At 35.9% G+C, this 18,223-nt stretch overlaps 1 protein-coding gene across 1 annotated transcript in view; it reads right to left on the bottom strand.

Annotated features, from left to right (window-relative positions):
- LOC116510351 (cadherin-10-like) overlaps nucleotides 1-18,223 on the bottom strand; it is an 89,077-nt gene that overhangs the window by 12,790 nt on the left and 58,064 nt on the right. The window contains exons 5-8 of the mRNA XM_032219867.1: nucleotides 11,745-11,932; nucleotides 8,554-8,807; nucleotides 4,072-4,208; nucleotides 1,686-1,807 (exon numbers count right to left, since the gene is read on the bottom strand). Of these exons, the coding sequence (XP_032075758.1) occupies nucleotides 1,686-1,807; nucleotides 4,072-4,208; nucleotides 8,554-8,807; nucleotides 11,745-11,932 (701 nt within the window). The remainder of the gene's footprint in view (nucleotides 1-1,685; nucleotides 1,808-4,071; nucleotides 4,209-8,553; nucleotides 8,808-11,744; nucleotides 11,933-18,223) is intronic.

Raw genomic sequence — 18,223 nt, forward strand, 5'->3', positions numbered from 1 at the left:
GTTTAATACACCACTGTGTTTACTTCGTCAAGCAAATAACACATTTCTCTATCTAAGATGGTAAATTATTTGTTTAATATAACTCTGGGTACCATATTAAAAAAAAATCTGATTTCTTTACTTTGGCTAATTGCAGCGGCTTCATAATGTGTTCCTTTTATAATGTTCCAGGTAATTCCAGGCAGATCTCTGGAAATATCCTCAATGTCTATATTTATACAATGTCTACTTTTCAAAAGTTTCTGCCACAACCTAGTCCTTGATCTTTTCTTTCCCGCTCCCTTGATCTAAGATTTGCCCAGCAACAATCACAATCAATTGTGCTTCCTAATTTTATGAAAGCAGAGAAGACTAACACAGTTGGAAGGGACCTTGGAGGTCTTCTAGTCTAATCCCCTGCTCAAGCAAGAGACTCTATATAATTCCAGAGAAGTGACTGTCTAGTCTCTTCTTAAAAACCTCCAATGATGGGGTGACCACAACCTCTGAAGGAAAAGCAGTCCCACTGGTTAATTGTTAGGATCGCTGTTAGGAAATTATCTCCTAAATTCTAGCTTGCTTCTGTCCTTGATTAGTTTCCATCCATTGTCTCTTGTTTTGCCTTCTGGTGCTTCGAAAAATAAGCTGACCCCTTTTTCTTTGTGGCAGCCTCTCAAATATTGGGACACTGCTATCATGTCACACCTAGTCCTTCTTTTCAAAAGATTAGACACACCCAATTTCCTGCAACCGTTCTTCATAGGTTTTAGCCTCCACCCCCTAACAATTATTGATATCAACAGCAATTCCGTAAACCAGGTTCCCCATTCTTATAGTAAAACTAAACTAGTAACTACTCATGGTCTGATTTAGAGGCGGGGGAGGGTATCCCAAATCTTCTCCTTTAATGAATCCAGTTTTTGATTTCTATTATTTTTTTCTGATGGTGATTATTTGGTTTCTCCTTTCCTCTTGTAATCTGTTCACTCAGAGTCAACTTTCCAAAGTTGCTTTGTTCTCATAACTTCGCCCACACATTGGAATTAAGGGAAAAGGGCAGGTTTTTACTGTTACAACAACTGGTTTTCCCTTGTCTCAAAAGGAAATTTCTGGCAGAATTCTGAGCTTGGTGTTTTGCTTTTTACTATATCGAAACTATTCTTTATCGGTGTTCAGTATTCTATATACATCTGTAGGTGAAGGAAAACATATGTTCTTTTTTTAAGAAAAAAACTAACAACTTTTTATTCTTTTGACTGGGATGAAAATAGCATTTGCAGAAAGAAATGCAGTCGGTGATGCTTTGATACATATCAACAGAAGACTGAGCTGTGTAAGGGGGAAAATCATATACACATATACACACGCACACACAAACTGATTACAAGAAATAGTTTATAGCATACTTTTTTTCCGACAAAGATATGATACAAAATTATTGTATTTCTGGGAGAAAAGAACCAAACAAAAAGAAGTTGAGGGGAAAAAAATAAGTTTGAAGAACACAAAGTGTTTGGTGAGAATAAAAAAAAGGTTGTGTTAGCATTGCTAGAAAGAACATCTATACAAAACTGGATTCTGATTTATTGACAGACATTTTTCCACTTTCATATCGTATTTCCAAATTATTGTGAGATGAAATCTTTTATTTTTCCTGTTCCTAAAACAAAACTAGAGAGTTCAATGCATGTGCATAATTGACTTACTTGTCCTGCTCTTGCATTTTCACACACAAAAGTGTCATAGAATACAGCAAATTGTGGTGCATTGTCGTTCACATCCAATATTCGTACGTACACAGAGACACGGGTTGTCTCTTTGGGATTGTCTGTCAAAGCAGGGGAAATAGGCAACGTTGTTTAAAAATGGATTTGTAGTCCGTAACCAGGATGTCCACAAATATACTACATTTTACTTTAAAGATTTCTTTAAAGGATAAACACATTTTCAGTCTGAAGACATTTCTAACAATCTCTTTGCACCCAGTCTGTGCTCTGTTATGGACAGAAGACACAAAACTTACTGCTTATTTTCTATGCCCTTTCAAAGGAAAAAAAAAACAAATATAAAGTAGTGGTGGATAATAGTTTAGTGACCAGAATTTATTTTTTTTCAACCCTGAAGGCCAAAGTGGCATCAATCTCAAATAAATGGATAGGGCCAACATTTTAAATCTACTATTTTCAAGTTTCTGGCAGTTTAAAACAGAGCAAGAAGCATCTTAGTGCCCACCTCCCACCCTCTATTTTGGGTGAAACGAAGAAGCCCAACAAATTAGAAGGAAACAGTTTCTTTTGAGACTTGGAAAGATGGGAAGAAGCATAAAGGACACTTCGCTTCTTCCAGTTTCAATGAAAAATATATTTGATATTACAGATTTCTTAGAATGACATTATTATAAGTTATTCCAGGACACATCTGGTTAGGATATTATTTTTAATTAGCTCCAATAAAGTAAAGGGCAATTGGATAAGAACACAACTATATTCTTGTTTAATTTCCCTTTCCAGCCTATCCAAACTTTCTAGTTTCCAAATTCCTCTCTACATCACCAAGCAGCATAACCTTTGATATCACATATTAAGATAGCCGTAAATAGGGAAAATTGCTAATGATTTCACACCCTACAAAATAGCTATTTTTAATCATTATTTATTTATTTATTTATTTCCAAAACAAACATATATTGCAAAAAGTATATCAGCTGGTTAGAAAAAGCTTTTGTGCATTTCTTCCACCGTCATCAAATATAATCCATGTTAATTCAAATATCTTAATTCAAATATTTACTATATTAACATCCTCATACCTCCACTTTTATTTGACTACAGTTATTTAAACATCCTTCATCCTTAAATATACCAAGATTCAATCCATAACCACATGCTGGCATTTCATTTACTTATTTATAAAATCCTCCATTAACATTAAGTCCTCATATCCTGTTTCAGCTAAACATCCATAATATTTAATACCAAAGTTTTCTAATCCTCCATGTATATAATTTATTATCATTATCCTTTCTTTATTTAACTATATCCTATATCATAGCATTTTCCCCATTAGTTAAAATTTAACTGTATATAGTTTTGTTTTTTATGATAATTATTATTGTTATTAATAATATTTATAGATAGTCCAAAAATATTTCTAACCTTCCCTTCTCATATCCAATTATTACTTATCATAACAACTCAACATTGTATACATTACTATCATTATCAATTTTTATTTAACTATACCTATTACCAATGGATTTAACTAAGTTTAGCTAATTTTGAATTATACTCTTCCATCTATCAACCTGTATCTCTCCAAAAACAGAACTGTTATTGGAGAGATGCTGCAAATAGCTATTTTGATAAAGAAACACTATATACTCATCAGTGTGACGAAATCCTCCTTATTACTATGGTGCTGAATAAAATCCCTTCCTAATATAAATTGCAGCCATGCCATTGTAGGATTACAAGTGGGGATGATTCAGAAGTTAACATTTCCAAAAGAAATGCTAATAGTTTATCTTGTTTTTGTTTGACATTATGGCTACATGGCTAACCAGGGAAGTATGCATTGAATTCACAATTCACATATCTGAATTGTGCTGAATTAGGAAAGGCTAGACGGTCACACACACATATTTTGCTGGAGGACCACAAAACCAATCACGTGGCCCTCGACTTACAACAGTTAACCTAGTGACTGTTTGAAGTTGCAACGGTATTGGGAAAAGTGGCTTATGTCCATTTTTCACACTTATGAGCATTATAGCATGCCCTACATCATTTACATTTCGATACTTGCCAACTGATCTACATTTATTATGGTTGCAGTGTCCCATTTTGCTACCTTCTGGCAAGCAAAGTCAACGGATAAGCCAGATTCACTTAACAACCATGGCACTACTTTAACAAGTACAGTGATTCACTTAACAACATCATAAAATGGGGGCACAATTCACTTAATACATGTTTTGCAGAAATTTTGGTCTCAATTGTGCTTGCACATCAAGGACTATCTGTATTACATAACCAAGATACATTTCACTAGACACAATAATTAAAATATATACACTGATAGTAATGGACTTACTGATTTCTGCTGCTATTACACTAAGGTTGTGCCACTGTGATATTTCTCGGTCAAGCATCTTAGAAGTATAGATAGATCCATTTCCTGAATGTATGTTGAATATTCTATCAAGATCAGTGTGGCGATCCAAGGAAAACCTAACGATTGGTAGGAAGAAAAAGAACTTTATGTTGAGATGTACATTTATACCACATATAATCTTATATTCTAATTGCGAGTAGTGACATAGTTGCCAGCAGCTTCTAAAAAGCATTAAAATCAGCAAGAGATAGATAGTATTGAGATGCAAGTCTCACACCCTTTATATGAGTGGCAACAATGCATACATATTCAATATGCTTGCATCATGGCAAAATTTGCCCATCTTGATGATTTCAACACCTGCCCCCTTCCCAGACCCCACCATATGTTGCCTTCTTTCAAATGCTGAGCTCTTAAGAAAGCAACAGTTCACGAAGTTGTTTAACTCAAGATGTAATAATTACAACAGCGACAATGTTACAGTTGGTGACAATAAAAATTAATCAGAGATAACTGGCATTTCTAGACTTAAACATATTTAGAACTGAGAGTTCGGCCAATCAGACTGAATAGGAAGATGCTTGTATCCATTCTAATATGCATAAAGCTTAAGCTGCAATGGTTAGAACTAGATGTGACAGCAAGGATAGGTTTGCACCACACCAAAAATCTTCCTGATGTTCAGCTCATAATGAGGGGCATTCAGTAGATGGTCACAATGCTATGGATTTTCCATTGCTCTGTTTCATAGACAGTATTGTCAAAGGAGTTCAGAGCTGGATGCATGAAAGCATCTGTGATGCTGGCAAATGGAGCAAAACTTAAAAGTTGGTTCTGGATGACCTGAAATGCTATAGTTCATATGTGCCATTTCTACTGAGAACTTTCTCTTTTATACATTTCTTTAATACATTTCCAGTAACACATAGAGAACATTCATATCAGCAACATCATGCAGGCAGCCTTTTCAATGCCTCTTAACTGTGAAACACAAGGTAGCAATGAGGTATATCAGCATAAAAGGTAATTACTGCATGATTTGCTAATGTTGAATACATACATGGGGCTAACCTAAATATATATAATCATTGTTCCAGAGAGCTTATATTTAATCTCTCCTTTTCATAAGAACAGTTTTGTTGCATCAAGTGCTGTTCTATTCCACTAAAAAGACAGTTTTGGCAGGAAGCATAATAATCACTTATTGTAATTTAATTGGCAAATAGCAACTTTTGCTCCCCTCTGAAAAATACAGTAATTTACCTTTATTAGCCTTATTACCTCTGTTCGTTAAAAAAATAATAATAATTAGAAAGCTCTAATGAAACCCAATGGCGCTCCTACACTGAAACACACCTTTTATCACTGCAAATTGCCTAAAATGCTTAGACAGCTTTGCCTTTCAGTATGATCACTATTTCTATTCATTCTTTACCTACAGAGCATTTTGTAAAAGTTTAAATCTTACCATAGTTCTAAGAATCTGTTGTGAGATTACACAGAAAAATGCACTGGAACTGACACTAATGTTTTGAGATATTTCCTGACAAAATATTTTTTTTTAAATCTCTGGAAATTTTGAAGTATGCAGAAATATCTAAACATATCGTTCTTAAACTACATTGCTTATTTTTTATTTAAACTTCCTTTTTTTAAAGATCTAACAAACTAGATGGACAGTTATTTTGCCCATCTCCAGTAATGGTTGACATAATCTTTAGATTATGAAAGAATATCCTCATGGGGATTGGGAACATTTATATGAGGGACTTCCAAATTAACAAAAAAAATATTATGCTAGCATGGATTTATGAGTAGTGCTTGACTTCGTATTTTAGCAATAGCAATAGCAGTTAGACTTATATGCCGCTTCATAGGGCTTTCAGCCCTCTCTAAGCGGTTTACAGAGTCAGCATATCACCCCCACAGTCTGGGTCCTCATTTCACCCACCTCGGAAGGATGGAAGGCTGAGTCAACCTTGAGCCGGTGAGATTAGAACCGCTGAACTGCAGATAACAGTCAGCTGAAGTGGCCTGCAATACTGCACTCTAAACCACTGTGCCACCTCTGCTCTTTTTTGGTTTAATGACATGGGTTTATCCTCCGTCATAAATTGCCTTTGGAATGATATAAGCTCAGTCTTTCCCAGTTTTGCATGTAATGATTCATCCAACTTTTCTTTAATTTATCCATGTATTTCATTAACTGATGCTGGACTACCATTTGTTATTCTACAACTATACAAAATGTCTGGACAGTCGTTGACAGCTTTAGAGAGCTCAAGTTTTGGCAGAGCCCATCAGCTTTCATTACTACCACATTTTTCAGAGTATAAGATACACTCCCCCCCCCCAAAAAAAAGGGGCTGGAAATTTGGGTGTGTCTTATACTCCGAACATAACTTTTTCAAAGGTTTTTTTTTTTTTCACCCTTTTGAGGCGCCAATGAGTAAAGTGTTCTTCCCCACTTTGCCTGCTTTTCTCATTGTTCCTCACTCCAATGTTAGTGCCTCATTAGGGCTGAAAAAAAAAGCTTTGAATATTTTTACTGCAGCATACTCATCCCTTTGGATGCCGGTACATCTAAGTGAGGCTTGGAAGAGTAAAGATGAAACAAAATGGAGTCTGTGCTTCAAAAAACAATTTCTCAAGGAACGGAAAATCTACTTCTCTCCAATGCAACACATTCTTTTGCAAATTGTGCCCATCTTCTTTGAATGCCCTTCAACTTTTCTCTAGTATTGCTAGTATTACTCCTGCAAGTTTCCAGAATAGAAATAGCACTGATCATGCTAGTTGATGATCTCAGATAGAGTTTAGATAGGAAAGCGTACTCTTTGTTGGTCCAAATAGACTTCTCACTTGCCCTCAATAATGATTGTTTGTAATGATTGTAAGTGATTGTTAACAAGAGCCGAGGTGGCGCAGTGGTTAGGGTGCAGCACTGCAGGCCACTTCAGCTGACTGTTATCTGCAGCTCAGCGGTTCTAATCTCACCGGCTCAAGGTTGACTCAGCCTTCCATCCTTCCGAGGTGGGTGAAATGAGGACCCAGACTGTGGGGGCGATATGCTGACTCTGTAAACCGCTTAGAGAGGGCTGAAAGCCCTATGAAGCGGTATATAAGTCTAACTGCTATTGCTATTAATCAGTGTGGCCTCATTTTGAATACATAGTCCAGGGGATAAAAAGCATGCACTCTCAAAACTAGCAAATTTATGTGCTGAAGCCAACCAGACTAAGGATGCGACCCAGATGAATACCTGGAAGGCACAATTTTTCCCCCTATTTTCCTCTCCAATATCTAAGGTGTATCTTATACTCTGAAAATATGGTAAATCACAGCTGTTGGATTATGAAATTTTGATTTAAAGGAACACTATTTAAAGGCTTTGCATAAACATTTGTCGTACTTCACCCTTGAAAATAATGGACAAGTTCATTAATTCTAAACCCTCTCTCCAGACAATTGATAAAATCCACTAATGTGATTATAATTATACACTTGATATAAATTAGGTCAATTATGTAGATTTGGACATTCTGGTTTTATGGATACCTTTTCTCCAGAAATGACCATGAAGTTTTACTGTATTGTCAAGTAAGATAGCAATAAAGCTGTTGGGTTAAATAATCTCATGTCAAACGGGCTTTGAAGAAATTCAAAACATGGAGCTGATGTAAAATTATTATGCAACTATTCATTGAGGATTTTATATTTAGACTTAATATTAGAGCTGTGCTATTTTTCTTTTTCATATTTTAGGACTGGAAAATTATATTTAATTATTCATTATATTATTGATTATATTTAAACATCAGGTACTACTATAAAAATATAATATTCAGTATGAGATTTCAGACAATGATATTATTTGCCAACAACTTGGGAACTTTCGTATTTGGTATTGGCCAATTGCAATGAAAATCAATTAAACCAATGAAACTTCAGGTAGACAATGGCAAATTTCACATTAAAATTAAAGGTTATATTTCAAATGGGAATTTCTGGCAATTTTCCTCCATTTATTAATGCCCTTTTTCAGTTTATTAATGAACCTCTATTAAAAGCAAGCAAGCGGGGAAAATTAACTTATTGTCACACTATTTGGCATTAAAGTTATGCTCGGTATATCAGCCTTTCACAAACTGATATTTTGCAGATAGAGTGAGACAACAGATCTAAGAACGTCAAATGGAACAAAATTATTTCTTATCCCTCATTATGCATATTGTTTGGCAATATGGGGAACTGTCAGTATTGTTTGGAGACACTTACTTGGGCAAGGCTACAATTTACCTGTAGAAGATTATCTCACATGGCTCAAATTAAACTGGTGATAGGAAAATGATGCTCCACTTTCTGTACATTTTGTCACTCACAACAAAAGTATGAACTTAACTATTGATACAAATAACTCATCTTCCTATAAACTGTAATGTTTTGGATTCTGGCAATTACCTTATTGGGCCTGCAGCAGAATCTGGATCTCGTGCCATGACTGTGCCTATGATGGTGCCCACCTCAATATCTTCATGTATTTCAAAAAGATACGAAGATCTGCTAAATATAGGAGGCTCATCCACATCTTCCACAGATATTTTCACGGTGGTTGTATCTTTAAAAGGTCCGAGGTAATAAAAGCGTGGGTCAACATACAGATTTTCTGCCTCTACTTTCAAAGTATATAGCCTTCGATTCTCATAATCCAATGGCTGTATTAAAAATAAATGGATATAAAAATACAGTTATTAACACAATGACACAGAAGCATTTCAGGTATCAAAATGGCACATGGTAAAAAAAAAAGTGTGAATAGTATATCAAAGGACTGTTTCCATTCATTTAAGGCCAGAAACTATTGTAACTTCTTACATTTTCTTATTATACTTTTTTATTTATTTATAAAGTAGACATTTTATATTCCAAGTTATATTATGCAGTCAGTAAACCACTACTTTTAATAATGGAGCCAATGCAACTTTTATCATGACAGGAAGGAATAATGAATACAGTTACATAGTTTCAAAGAACAAATTATACCAAAACTGATTTCAGTCTCCAAAGTACAATGAATGTGTCTTTAAATAAAGACAAAGTTCAGACTTGTTTCAGGTGACAAATCCCTTACTTAACAGATTTAGTATACAATGAATTTTGTAATAATTTTTTTTAAAAAAAATATAAAATACATAAGCGCAATTAATCACTTTTTAAAAATGAAAAGATAATAAAGCTTGGGGTTATAATTTATATGTTTTATGCATCTAAATGGACCTGTCTATGTGGTTTTACTGTATATATTACAGAAAAAAAATCTATTTTATCATTTTGACTTTTAAGGGATGACAAAGTATAGTCAAAAAATGAACCGAGAATCTCTTTGGTGAATACCTTTGAGTCTGTTTAAACATAAATAAAACACACAAAAGGGGGAACAATGTGCTTAAATCTTCTCATTTACTCAGAAGTAATATTATATTGGAAATAAATATTGCTTTCAATATTATCTTGAGACTCTCCTCCTTGTCATTTTAATGTTATTTTCTAGGACATTTTTATCCTGCATTGTAATTAATATATCTCAAATAAATCAAGATTTTAGAATTGCGTAGGGTTACACACTGCAGAGCAGTAATGTGAGTTCTAGGGATTGAAAAGTAGCCATCAAAGAAGACATCTGATTGGATGCCAAAAAAGTCATCCAATATAAATCCAGTTGACCTGTTTGAAATACTTTTGTAATTGCTTGGCGTTGAACAAACAATCAACATATATCCTTTAAGAAGCCAGAGGATTTCCCTAAACGTTTTGCATTTGATGTTCCAGCTGGCTACTAAGCTAAGATTCTAATGTCTGCTGGTTAAGTAGTAATTAATTTAATGTCCTTCTCTGAAGACTTTAAAGAAGATGCAAAGGCCAAGTTCTTCTGAAGATCATTTGGTGACTTTTTCATCAGCCCTACATGGCATCGGACCTGGGTACCTGAGAGACCGCCTCCTGCCGATTACCTCCCATAGACCGATTAGATCTCACAGGTTAGGTCTTCTACGGATTCCATCTGCCAGCCAGTGTCAGCTGGCGACTCCCTGGGGGAGAGTCTTCTCTGTCGCAGCTCCGGCCCTTTGGAACGACCTCCCCGTGGAGATCTGGACCCTTACTACCCTCCCGGCCTTCCGCAAAGCCGTTAAGTCCTGGCTGCTCCAGCAGGCCGGGCGGCTTGTGAAACATCCAGCCCCACGGAAACTGTGAATATTTTTAAAGTGTTGTTTTGTTTATTTATCCCCTTCCCTTGTTTATTGTAAGCCGCCCGGAGTCCTTCGGGAGTGGGCAGCATTACAAGACCAATAAACATAAACAAACACAAAGATAAACATCACCGCTGTTTGGTCGATACATCATTGCTCGATAAAAATGCAAAGTGGCATCAATTTTTTGGGGGGAGAGGGAGATGTGGGCCACATTTCTTAAATTACACCTTTGTAGGGATCAATCTGTGATGGAAATGGATAAATATTTAGAAAACGTTGCATTCCTTCTTGTGATCATTTATGCCATGGGTACCTCATGAATGGACTGTTGCGATGCCTCTACATGAGGCTGCCCTTGAAGATCATTCATAAACCACAGCTGGTACAAAATGCAGTGGAGCAAGCAATAATGCGCACTTCACAATATCCCCTGCTTAGGCTGCACTGGTTGTTAGGAAGTTTCCAGATGCAATTCAAATCTATCTCCAATTGTTTTGGCCTATTAGGTAGGTTTGGATGAGTGAGGAGCTCCAGTTCCTTTCAATTGAATTCTGCATCTTACAGGAATCAGGAAGTGTGCCTTTTCTTTCATGGCCCCCATACTCTGGAACAACACCCCCCCTCCAAATATTTGGATGCTCCCCACTCTTCTGAGATTCTGGAAAGCCTTGAAAATCTGTCTCTGTTCACAAAGCTAGGGTTAAGTGTGATATATTGGATGAGTCTCCGTTGTATTATATGTTATATTCTTTGCACTATTTGTTTTAATTGTTTTAATCCGTGCTGCCTGTTTTTGTGCATTTTAATTGCCTTTGTTTTTTATGGATTCCAAATTAATTTGAATTGTATAATTAAATCAAGTTATTATAACTGAGAGGCACATAATCTCAATGCTGTATACTTCTATATACCAAATATTTTGGCAGAACTTCTAGACACTCATCCACAATTATTGTTTGTTTTTTTTCAAAAACCAGATCATCTTATTTTTTGTAAAATCTTTTCCCATGTTATTGTATAGTTGGTCATTCTGCTGAAATCATATACCACTAGGAAGATTTCCAAACAATATCCCAATATTTTTTTCAACTATATAAAGTATCCCATTTTAACAAACAAATCATAAGTCTTCCTCCCTTCCTAATCAATATGTTACAAAAATAAATATAAATAACCACCAAAGGAAAAAAAAAGTTTTAGTTGTTGCTTTTTATTCATAATATTGTTAACACGTAGTGTTAACAATACATGCACCAAATTGTTCTATGTAAGGAGGAGTGTGAATTACAATACCAACTTGTGGGTATTTTCATGGTGTTTTTTTATTTTTATTTTATTTTTGCAAGGACTGAATGGTTAGTAGTTCCAAGCACACAATGCAACGTATTGAAAAATATGCACCTTTCGTACTGTTATAATGCCTTCCTGTGTCTCTTTTTGTGTTTCAACATCAAACATGTCTCTTCCATCACCATCAATAATTCGGTATTCAAGCTCTGCATTTCTCCCAATGTCAGCATCAGAGGCTTTAATGCTTCCAATGGCAGAGCCAACTGCAGAAGATTCTGGAATGCGTAGGTGGACTGAAGCTGCAAAGAAGAAGAATCAGAAAAATGTTTTTTTTTAAAAAAAAAAAAACATCTGATTAAGACCCCTGGTATGAATAGCTTTGACCAAGAAACATGTGAATTGCTTTTAAATGAGTGAGGCCTAGGAAAGTTATAGATTTAAATCCAAGAGCATCAGGTTTCTATTTAACTACAGAGTCACTGCTTTCAAATGGACGCTTCCAAAAACAAACTTGCACTAAATATAGTCTGCTAATCCTGTTGGAAAGTTTAAAAACTTGTTTTCCCAGCATTTCAAATTGTGTTGTGATGAAACAATATTCTGTAGACCCATTTCCCCACCACCACTAATCATTGCATTGTTCAACATACCTAAAAAGAAAAGGAAATTTCCAAGAAAGGCCTCTGGAGTTGACTGAAAGACTCTTAGTGCCTTCCTTACTTATGCAGTGATCATGAAACACCATCCTGCCTCTCCCAAACTTTTTCTAGCTAATTGATGAGAAGCTCACGACAGCCTGGTCTGTGCTTTATAGCAATAGCAGTTAGACTTATATACCGCTTCATAGGGCTTTCGGCCCTCTCTAAGCGGTTTACAGAGTCAGCATATCGCCCCCACAATCTGGGTCCTCATTTTATCCACCTCGGAAGGATGGAAGGCTGAGTCAACCTTGAGCCGGTGAGATTTGAACCGCCGAGCTGCAGATGACAGCCAGCTGAAGTGGCTGCAGTACAGCACTCTAACCACTGCGCCACCTCGGCTCTTTCTTTCAGGCTATTATAGCTGGTGACTACTATGCATCTATTGGCAAATAAGAAGGCCAATACACACTCTCTTGGCCTCATAGGAGTGAGATGGAAAAAAGAAAGAGAGGGGTTACTGCAACTTGAAAGAAAATATCAAAAATCTGCTGATCCATAAAATCTGAGTCTTTCAGACAGAGCCAAATCCTTCTTTTGAAAAGTTAAAAACTGAAAACAAGTTTTCTGCCTATTCCAAGAGGACCTCTTTTGGTTCAGGAAGCACAGAGAGGTTGCAGAATGACTGATGTGTAAGAGCCGAAATAAAAAAGTAACACAGTGCAGCATCTTTGAGTACTTCTCAATATGAAGATTAACCCCCCCAAAAAAATCACCCGAGAAATTCTAAAACGGTGATAAAAGAAAGTGTATTTTAGGTGAAAGAAACTGGAGAACATATCTTTGAATACCATTAGGTTTTCATCAAGTACCGAACCAGCCACAATACAACACTTCTTGGCAGGTCAAAGAAAAAAAAAGTGAAGAAACAAAGTAGTAATGCTAAGTGCAATTTCATTCAAGGGTGTTTGAAGTATAGACCTAAGTGAATACTAATAATTATTTGCAAATAGATAAGTAAAATACTAAAGAGAAAGTAAATTAGCAATGCAGTCCAATATATTTAGAGGATATGTGTGTGTGTGTGTGTGTGTGTGTGTGTGTACATGTGTGTGTATGTGTGTGTGTTTCCCCGTCCCCGCAAATAGATAGCAATAGCAATAGTTAGACTTATATACCGCTTCATAGGGCTTTCAGCCCTCTCTAAGCGGTTTACAGAGTCAGCATATTGCCCCCAACAACAATCCGGGTCCTCATTTCACCCACCTCGGAAGGATGGAAGGCTGAGTCAACCCTGAGCCGGTGAGATTTGAACAGCCAAACTGCAGAACTGCAGTCAGCTGAAGTGGCCTGCAGTGCTGCATTTAACCACTGCGCCACCTCGGCGCAGTGGTAGAATTCTTAAGGTTCACTATGAAGACTGTTTGGTACACCCACCTTGTAAGAGACTGTATAGTTTTAGCTGTGTTTTGACTAGAAAAAGTAAATCAACTTCAATAATTTTTCCCAAGATGTGTCTGGGGGGGTGAATTGTAATTACAAAAATAAGCAGCATCCTAATCAGTTTTGAGTAACCATAATTCAAGCGGGCATTGGCTTGAATTACCGCCTACCCCTGCCATTTGCCATAACCTATTCTGGCACTTAAATTCAATTCTCATAAGCTTCAGCTAATTACTTTTAAGTAAAAATATTAAAATCAAATTCAAGTATTTCAATCATTTTGCAAGTTCCACCAATTTTTGCAGGAGGTGATTTGATCTGAGTTTTGTGAGTCTCTTTTCCAACATCCCCACAGTTTCTTGAAGTACTTAAATGCTTGCAGTAAGAAGGTGAGGTGAAGAAGGAGCTGCATTCCAATCCCTGATACTGAAAACATCACTGCAAGAGTTTGTAGGAATTCAAGGAAACTAATAGGGGCTGCAGAATCAAAAAAAAAAAAATTGCTCTTGGGCATTTCTCTTTCATTACAGCACAATTTGTACTGGACTTGTTTTTGATGGAGTCATGCCTCAATTTGCGGTATTTGATGGTTTCTCTTGTGTAGCATGTGTTGTGTAAAAAAAGCCAAGTTTCTCTGTGTGGGCTTCTGTCTCTCCTGGCACAGGCAAACCGAACAGTAACATCTCCATCTGTATTTCTTGAGCAATAGCCTCAAGTGAGTGTAAATCTGGTGAAAATGTTTATTTTGAAAAAGGAAAACCATTATTCCAGTAGAAGCCAATTTGCTGAAAAATTATGCACTCCACTAATGTTTAGTTTCCAGGCAAGACATGAACGGCAAAGGATTTTGTTGTTATAGTTATTTTTAAAAAAAATAGTTCGGCGGCTTAAAATAAATTTGTAAGATACTGAGGGTAGGTCAGAAGAGAAATACAGAGAGAACTATGTGCGTGAGAGAAAATTTCTAACACCCTTTTCTTTGTATTTTATTTCCCTCTTCCTTGTTTGTGCCTCATTAGACCATAAACAAGCAGGGCACCTAGATTTTTGAGGTAAGTTATAAATTACCATTATTATTCTTTATTTGCACTTTGCCTCCAGGAGCTAAAAAGCTCTGGAAGCCTGGAAATAATATAAAAATCGCAATCAATCATTTTTATAAGTCTAGCAGTTTCTGTAGCGTTGCCAAATTGCACAGCTCTTCGCAGCTCACTTGAAGTGAATAGGCTTCATTTTGTGATTTTCAAAAGAAATCCAGAATAGAGAAGAGGAAACTGTTCCTGCTGGTTTTCAAAAGTATTTGTAATTTGTGAGGGTTGAAGCTGGCAGTGTTTGAAAGTTACCAAAGCCAGTTTTCCTCCTGCTTCTATGTTAACCTCTCTCTCTCACACACAGTCAATGGAACCACCATAATCCCCTGGTGAAACTCCAAGGAAACTACTCATCCTTGCTTCTACTTCGAGAGAGAAGAATGCAATCACACTTATAAAAGGATTTTGATAAAGACAGAGAGTGCCATTTCCTGTGCCAAAACCAAGAGGCTTATGCACCAACCCATGACTGTCTAGGAAGGAAAAAAAAACGTGCTTTATTATTTCCTGTCTCATAAGAAATCTCTTTGGATTGAATTTATATTTTTCCCATTGGAAGAGTCACGAACTGTAGTAGTAAGGGGTATAATTAAAACCAAAGACTCATTTCAAGCAGATTTGACACAAGGGAGTAAGGAAATCTGGTCAATATCAACACTACATTCAATTCTGCTGTTTTCAGGCAATTTTTCAGCATCTCTCTTTAAAAAAAAATTCCATTGGAAAATTGAAAGTTTACAAGATTGGTATTATATGGAAAAAATGTGGCTGAATCTAGATGTTCTGCTTTGGATACCCTGAATCCTCTTCCCAAAAGATAATGAGGAGAATGAAGAGAACGTGTAGCATCTCAGGCAATACTATGGACCCTGTTCATGTATCACTTATATGCCATGAATATCTATCTATCTATCATCTATCTATCTATCTATCTATCTATCTATCTATCTATCTATCTATCTATCTATCTATCTATCTATCTATCTATCTATCTATCTATCTATCATCTATCTATCTATCATCATCTATCTATCTATCTATCTATCTATCTATCTATCTATCTATCTATCTATCTATCTATCTATCTATCATCTATCTATGATTTTTACAACCCCTGGTAAGCCCCAATTATGGGAGGAAGCTAACTGCTTCTATCATCTGTCAATCGGCTCATCACAAGAGTCCATCACGACAGAAACCCAATATTTTTACTGTTGCCTTTGTTATATTGGTGTTTTTTTTTTATTTGTGCTGATAAATAAATAAAGGGAGACTAGTATAGATCTATTGTATGGGTATGGCTAGCTGATGAGAGCTAAATAGCTTGAAATAGATCTATACTAGTCTCCCTTTATTTATTTATCAGCACAAATAAAAAATAAAACACACACACACACACACATATGTTCTGTAAATATTTTTCTGTAAATTATTTATTATTCTGCTTAATTTAAACAGCTACTCTTGCTGCTTTTTTTTCTGTGAAAGTTCCTAGTGTTAGAAAAAAAGTTGTGTGTTTGTGTGTTTGTGTGTGTGTACCTACATTAAATACATTTCTCTGACACTGTTTGTTTCTTTGCTGAAAAACGCTACCTAACCTTGTCTTAAAGATTCACACCCCTATTTTCATGATCTAAGATTAATTTCTTCAGACATAGAAACTATTAATTAGCTTAAAACTGCAAGGAAGTCTGTTTTATCCCTGATATTACAGCATAGATGGCATTGAATCACAGCAACTAGCAACCACTAAGAAACCTTTTTCATATATAATGCTTCCTGTTGCTGGTAATAGGATATTACACATTCAAATAGCACTATAAGGTGGGAAGATGATACCCCCACTGGGAAATCTGATGGGCTGCCAATTCCAGTTACAGTCAACTTAAGTTGCTCTTCAGGAAGCTTCCATCCTACTGACAATTCTGGGAATATTTCTGACTCTGTAGGAAAATATTTAAAATATTATCCACTCCACTTGGCAGAAGGAGAATGGAGCTATGAAAGCAGAGGCTTTTTACATCATATTTATATCATGCAGGGGCTATCCCATTATTTTCTGTAAATTAACAACCTTCTCTTACTAGATGTACCTTGATTAGGAATGATGAAGATTGGTATTCAGCACTTCTAGAAGGTATCAAATTGCGGAAGGATTATAAAATTAATATCAAAATGCTTTAGAAAGGAGGGGATGTTCAACCTAAATTCTACGGTTACTGGAATTCTATAGTAAACAAAAAAAAAATCTCATGCAGGTATTAGAGCACTTAAGTAAATCTATCTATATAACTAAGGAGACTTAAGCACACATTAATTTTTCCATGAAATTGTGCTTTTCTGGCACATCTCATGGAGTTGTTGTGAGGTTAAAAAGAAAAGAAAGGGAGGAAGGGTTTGTAAAAAAAAATTACATTTTAATTTTTTTGTGCTGGAAATGTCTCCAGCAAAAAAAATAAATAAATAAAAAATTCCTGACTTGTTTTTTGAATCAGAACTCTTATCACTGATCTCATGTTTTCACAAGGCTTCAGAAAGGTGTGATTAGTTCTTTGTCATTAATACTAGTGCAACCCTAATCTGATAATAAACTGTATAAGGTCTTCCAATTTCAGAAGTCCTCCTGATCCATAATCAAGTCAGCAAATCAGACAAGAGATAAGATCCGTTAAGTGTACAGTTTCACATTTGACATGAATATTATTGATTCTCTTTTAAGAAGGAATCAATAAGGCCTTTAGCACTTACATGAATCAACTCCTTTCACAAGCTCATTCGTTCACTTTCTTTTAACATGATATAAGCCTCATTAATAAAGAGAGTGTCAGGGGAACTGGGGAGGAAGAATATTTAATTTTAGAAAAATGCCTTATAGCAAAAAGGGAGTTTATCTTACCAAGTTCATATATAACTATAGGACAAAAGTAAATATTCCCTCAAATCAAGCCTGATTTGACACAAGTTTACGCTGCAACATTAGAGGAGTGATTCGCCACTGCCCTTTTCGATAATATTTTTCCATTTCCCAGTCTAGTTTACAGGCTAATTGTTCCCTGGACTAACCAAACCCAGTCTTGTTATGACTGAAGACCCATATATAGATAAACGTTGTAGTAAAGGTAGAGAAGGGAATTCAAACAAATAGAAGATATATGTCTGCAGTTCCAACTTCCAGCAGCATCCTGAGATCACAAAATACAGAACTGACCAGTGTTCTGAGACTATACAAGAAATTAACCTCCCTCAAATGAATTAGTCAGTGAATGGCAAGGAAGCTACACAAGGCTTTTCCAGCCATACCTACTATGAGCAAACAAAGAGAAGGAACACAGTACATTGCTCAGATCATCACTACAGAGGAAAAGCATCATCAGAGTGTCTGGAGGATGACTGCCCAATTCTCATGACTCAAAGTCAT

Source organism: Thamnophis elegans, chromosome 6, assembly GCF_009769535.1.
Source record: "Thamnophis elegans isolate rThaEle1 chromosome 6, rThaEle1.pri, whole genome shotgun sequence".
Classification (NCBI taxonomy): Eukaryota; Metazoa; Chordata; class Lepidosauria; order Squamata; family Colubridae; genus Thamnophis; species Thamnophis elegans.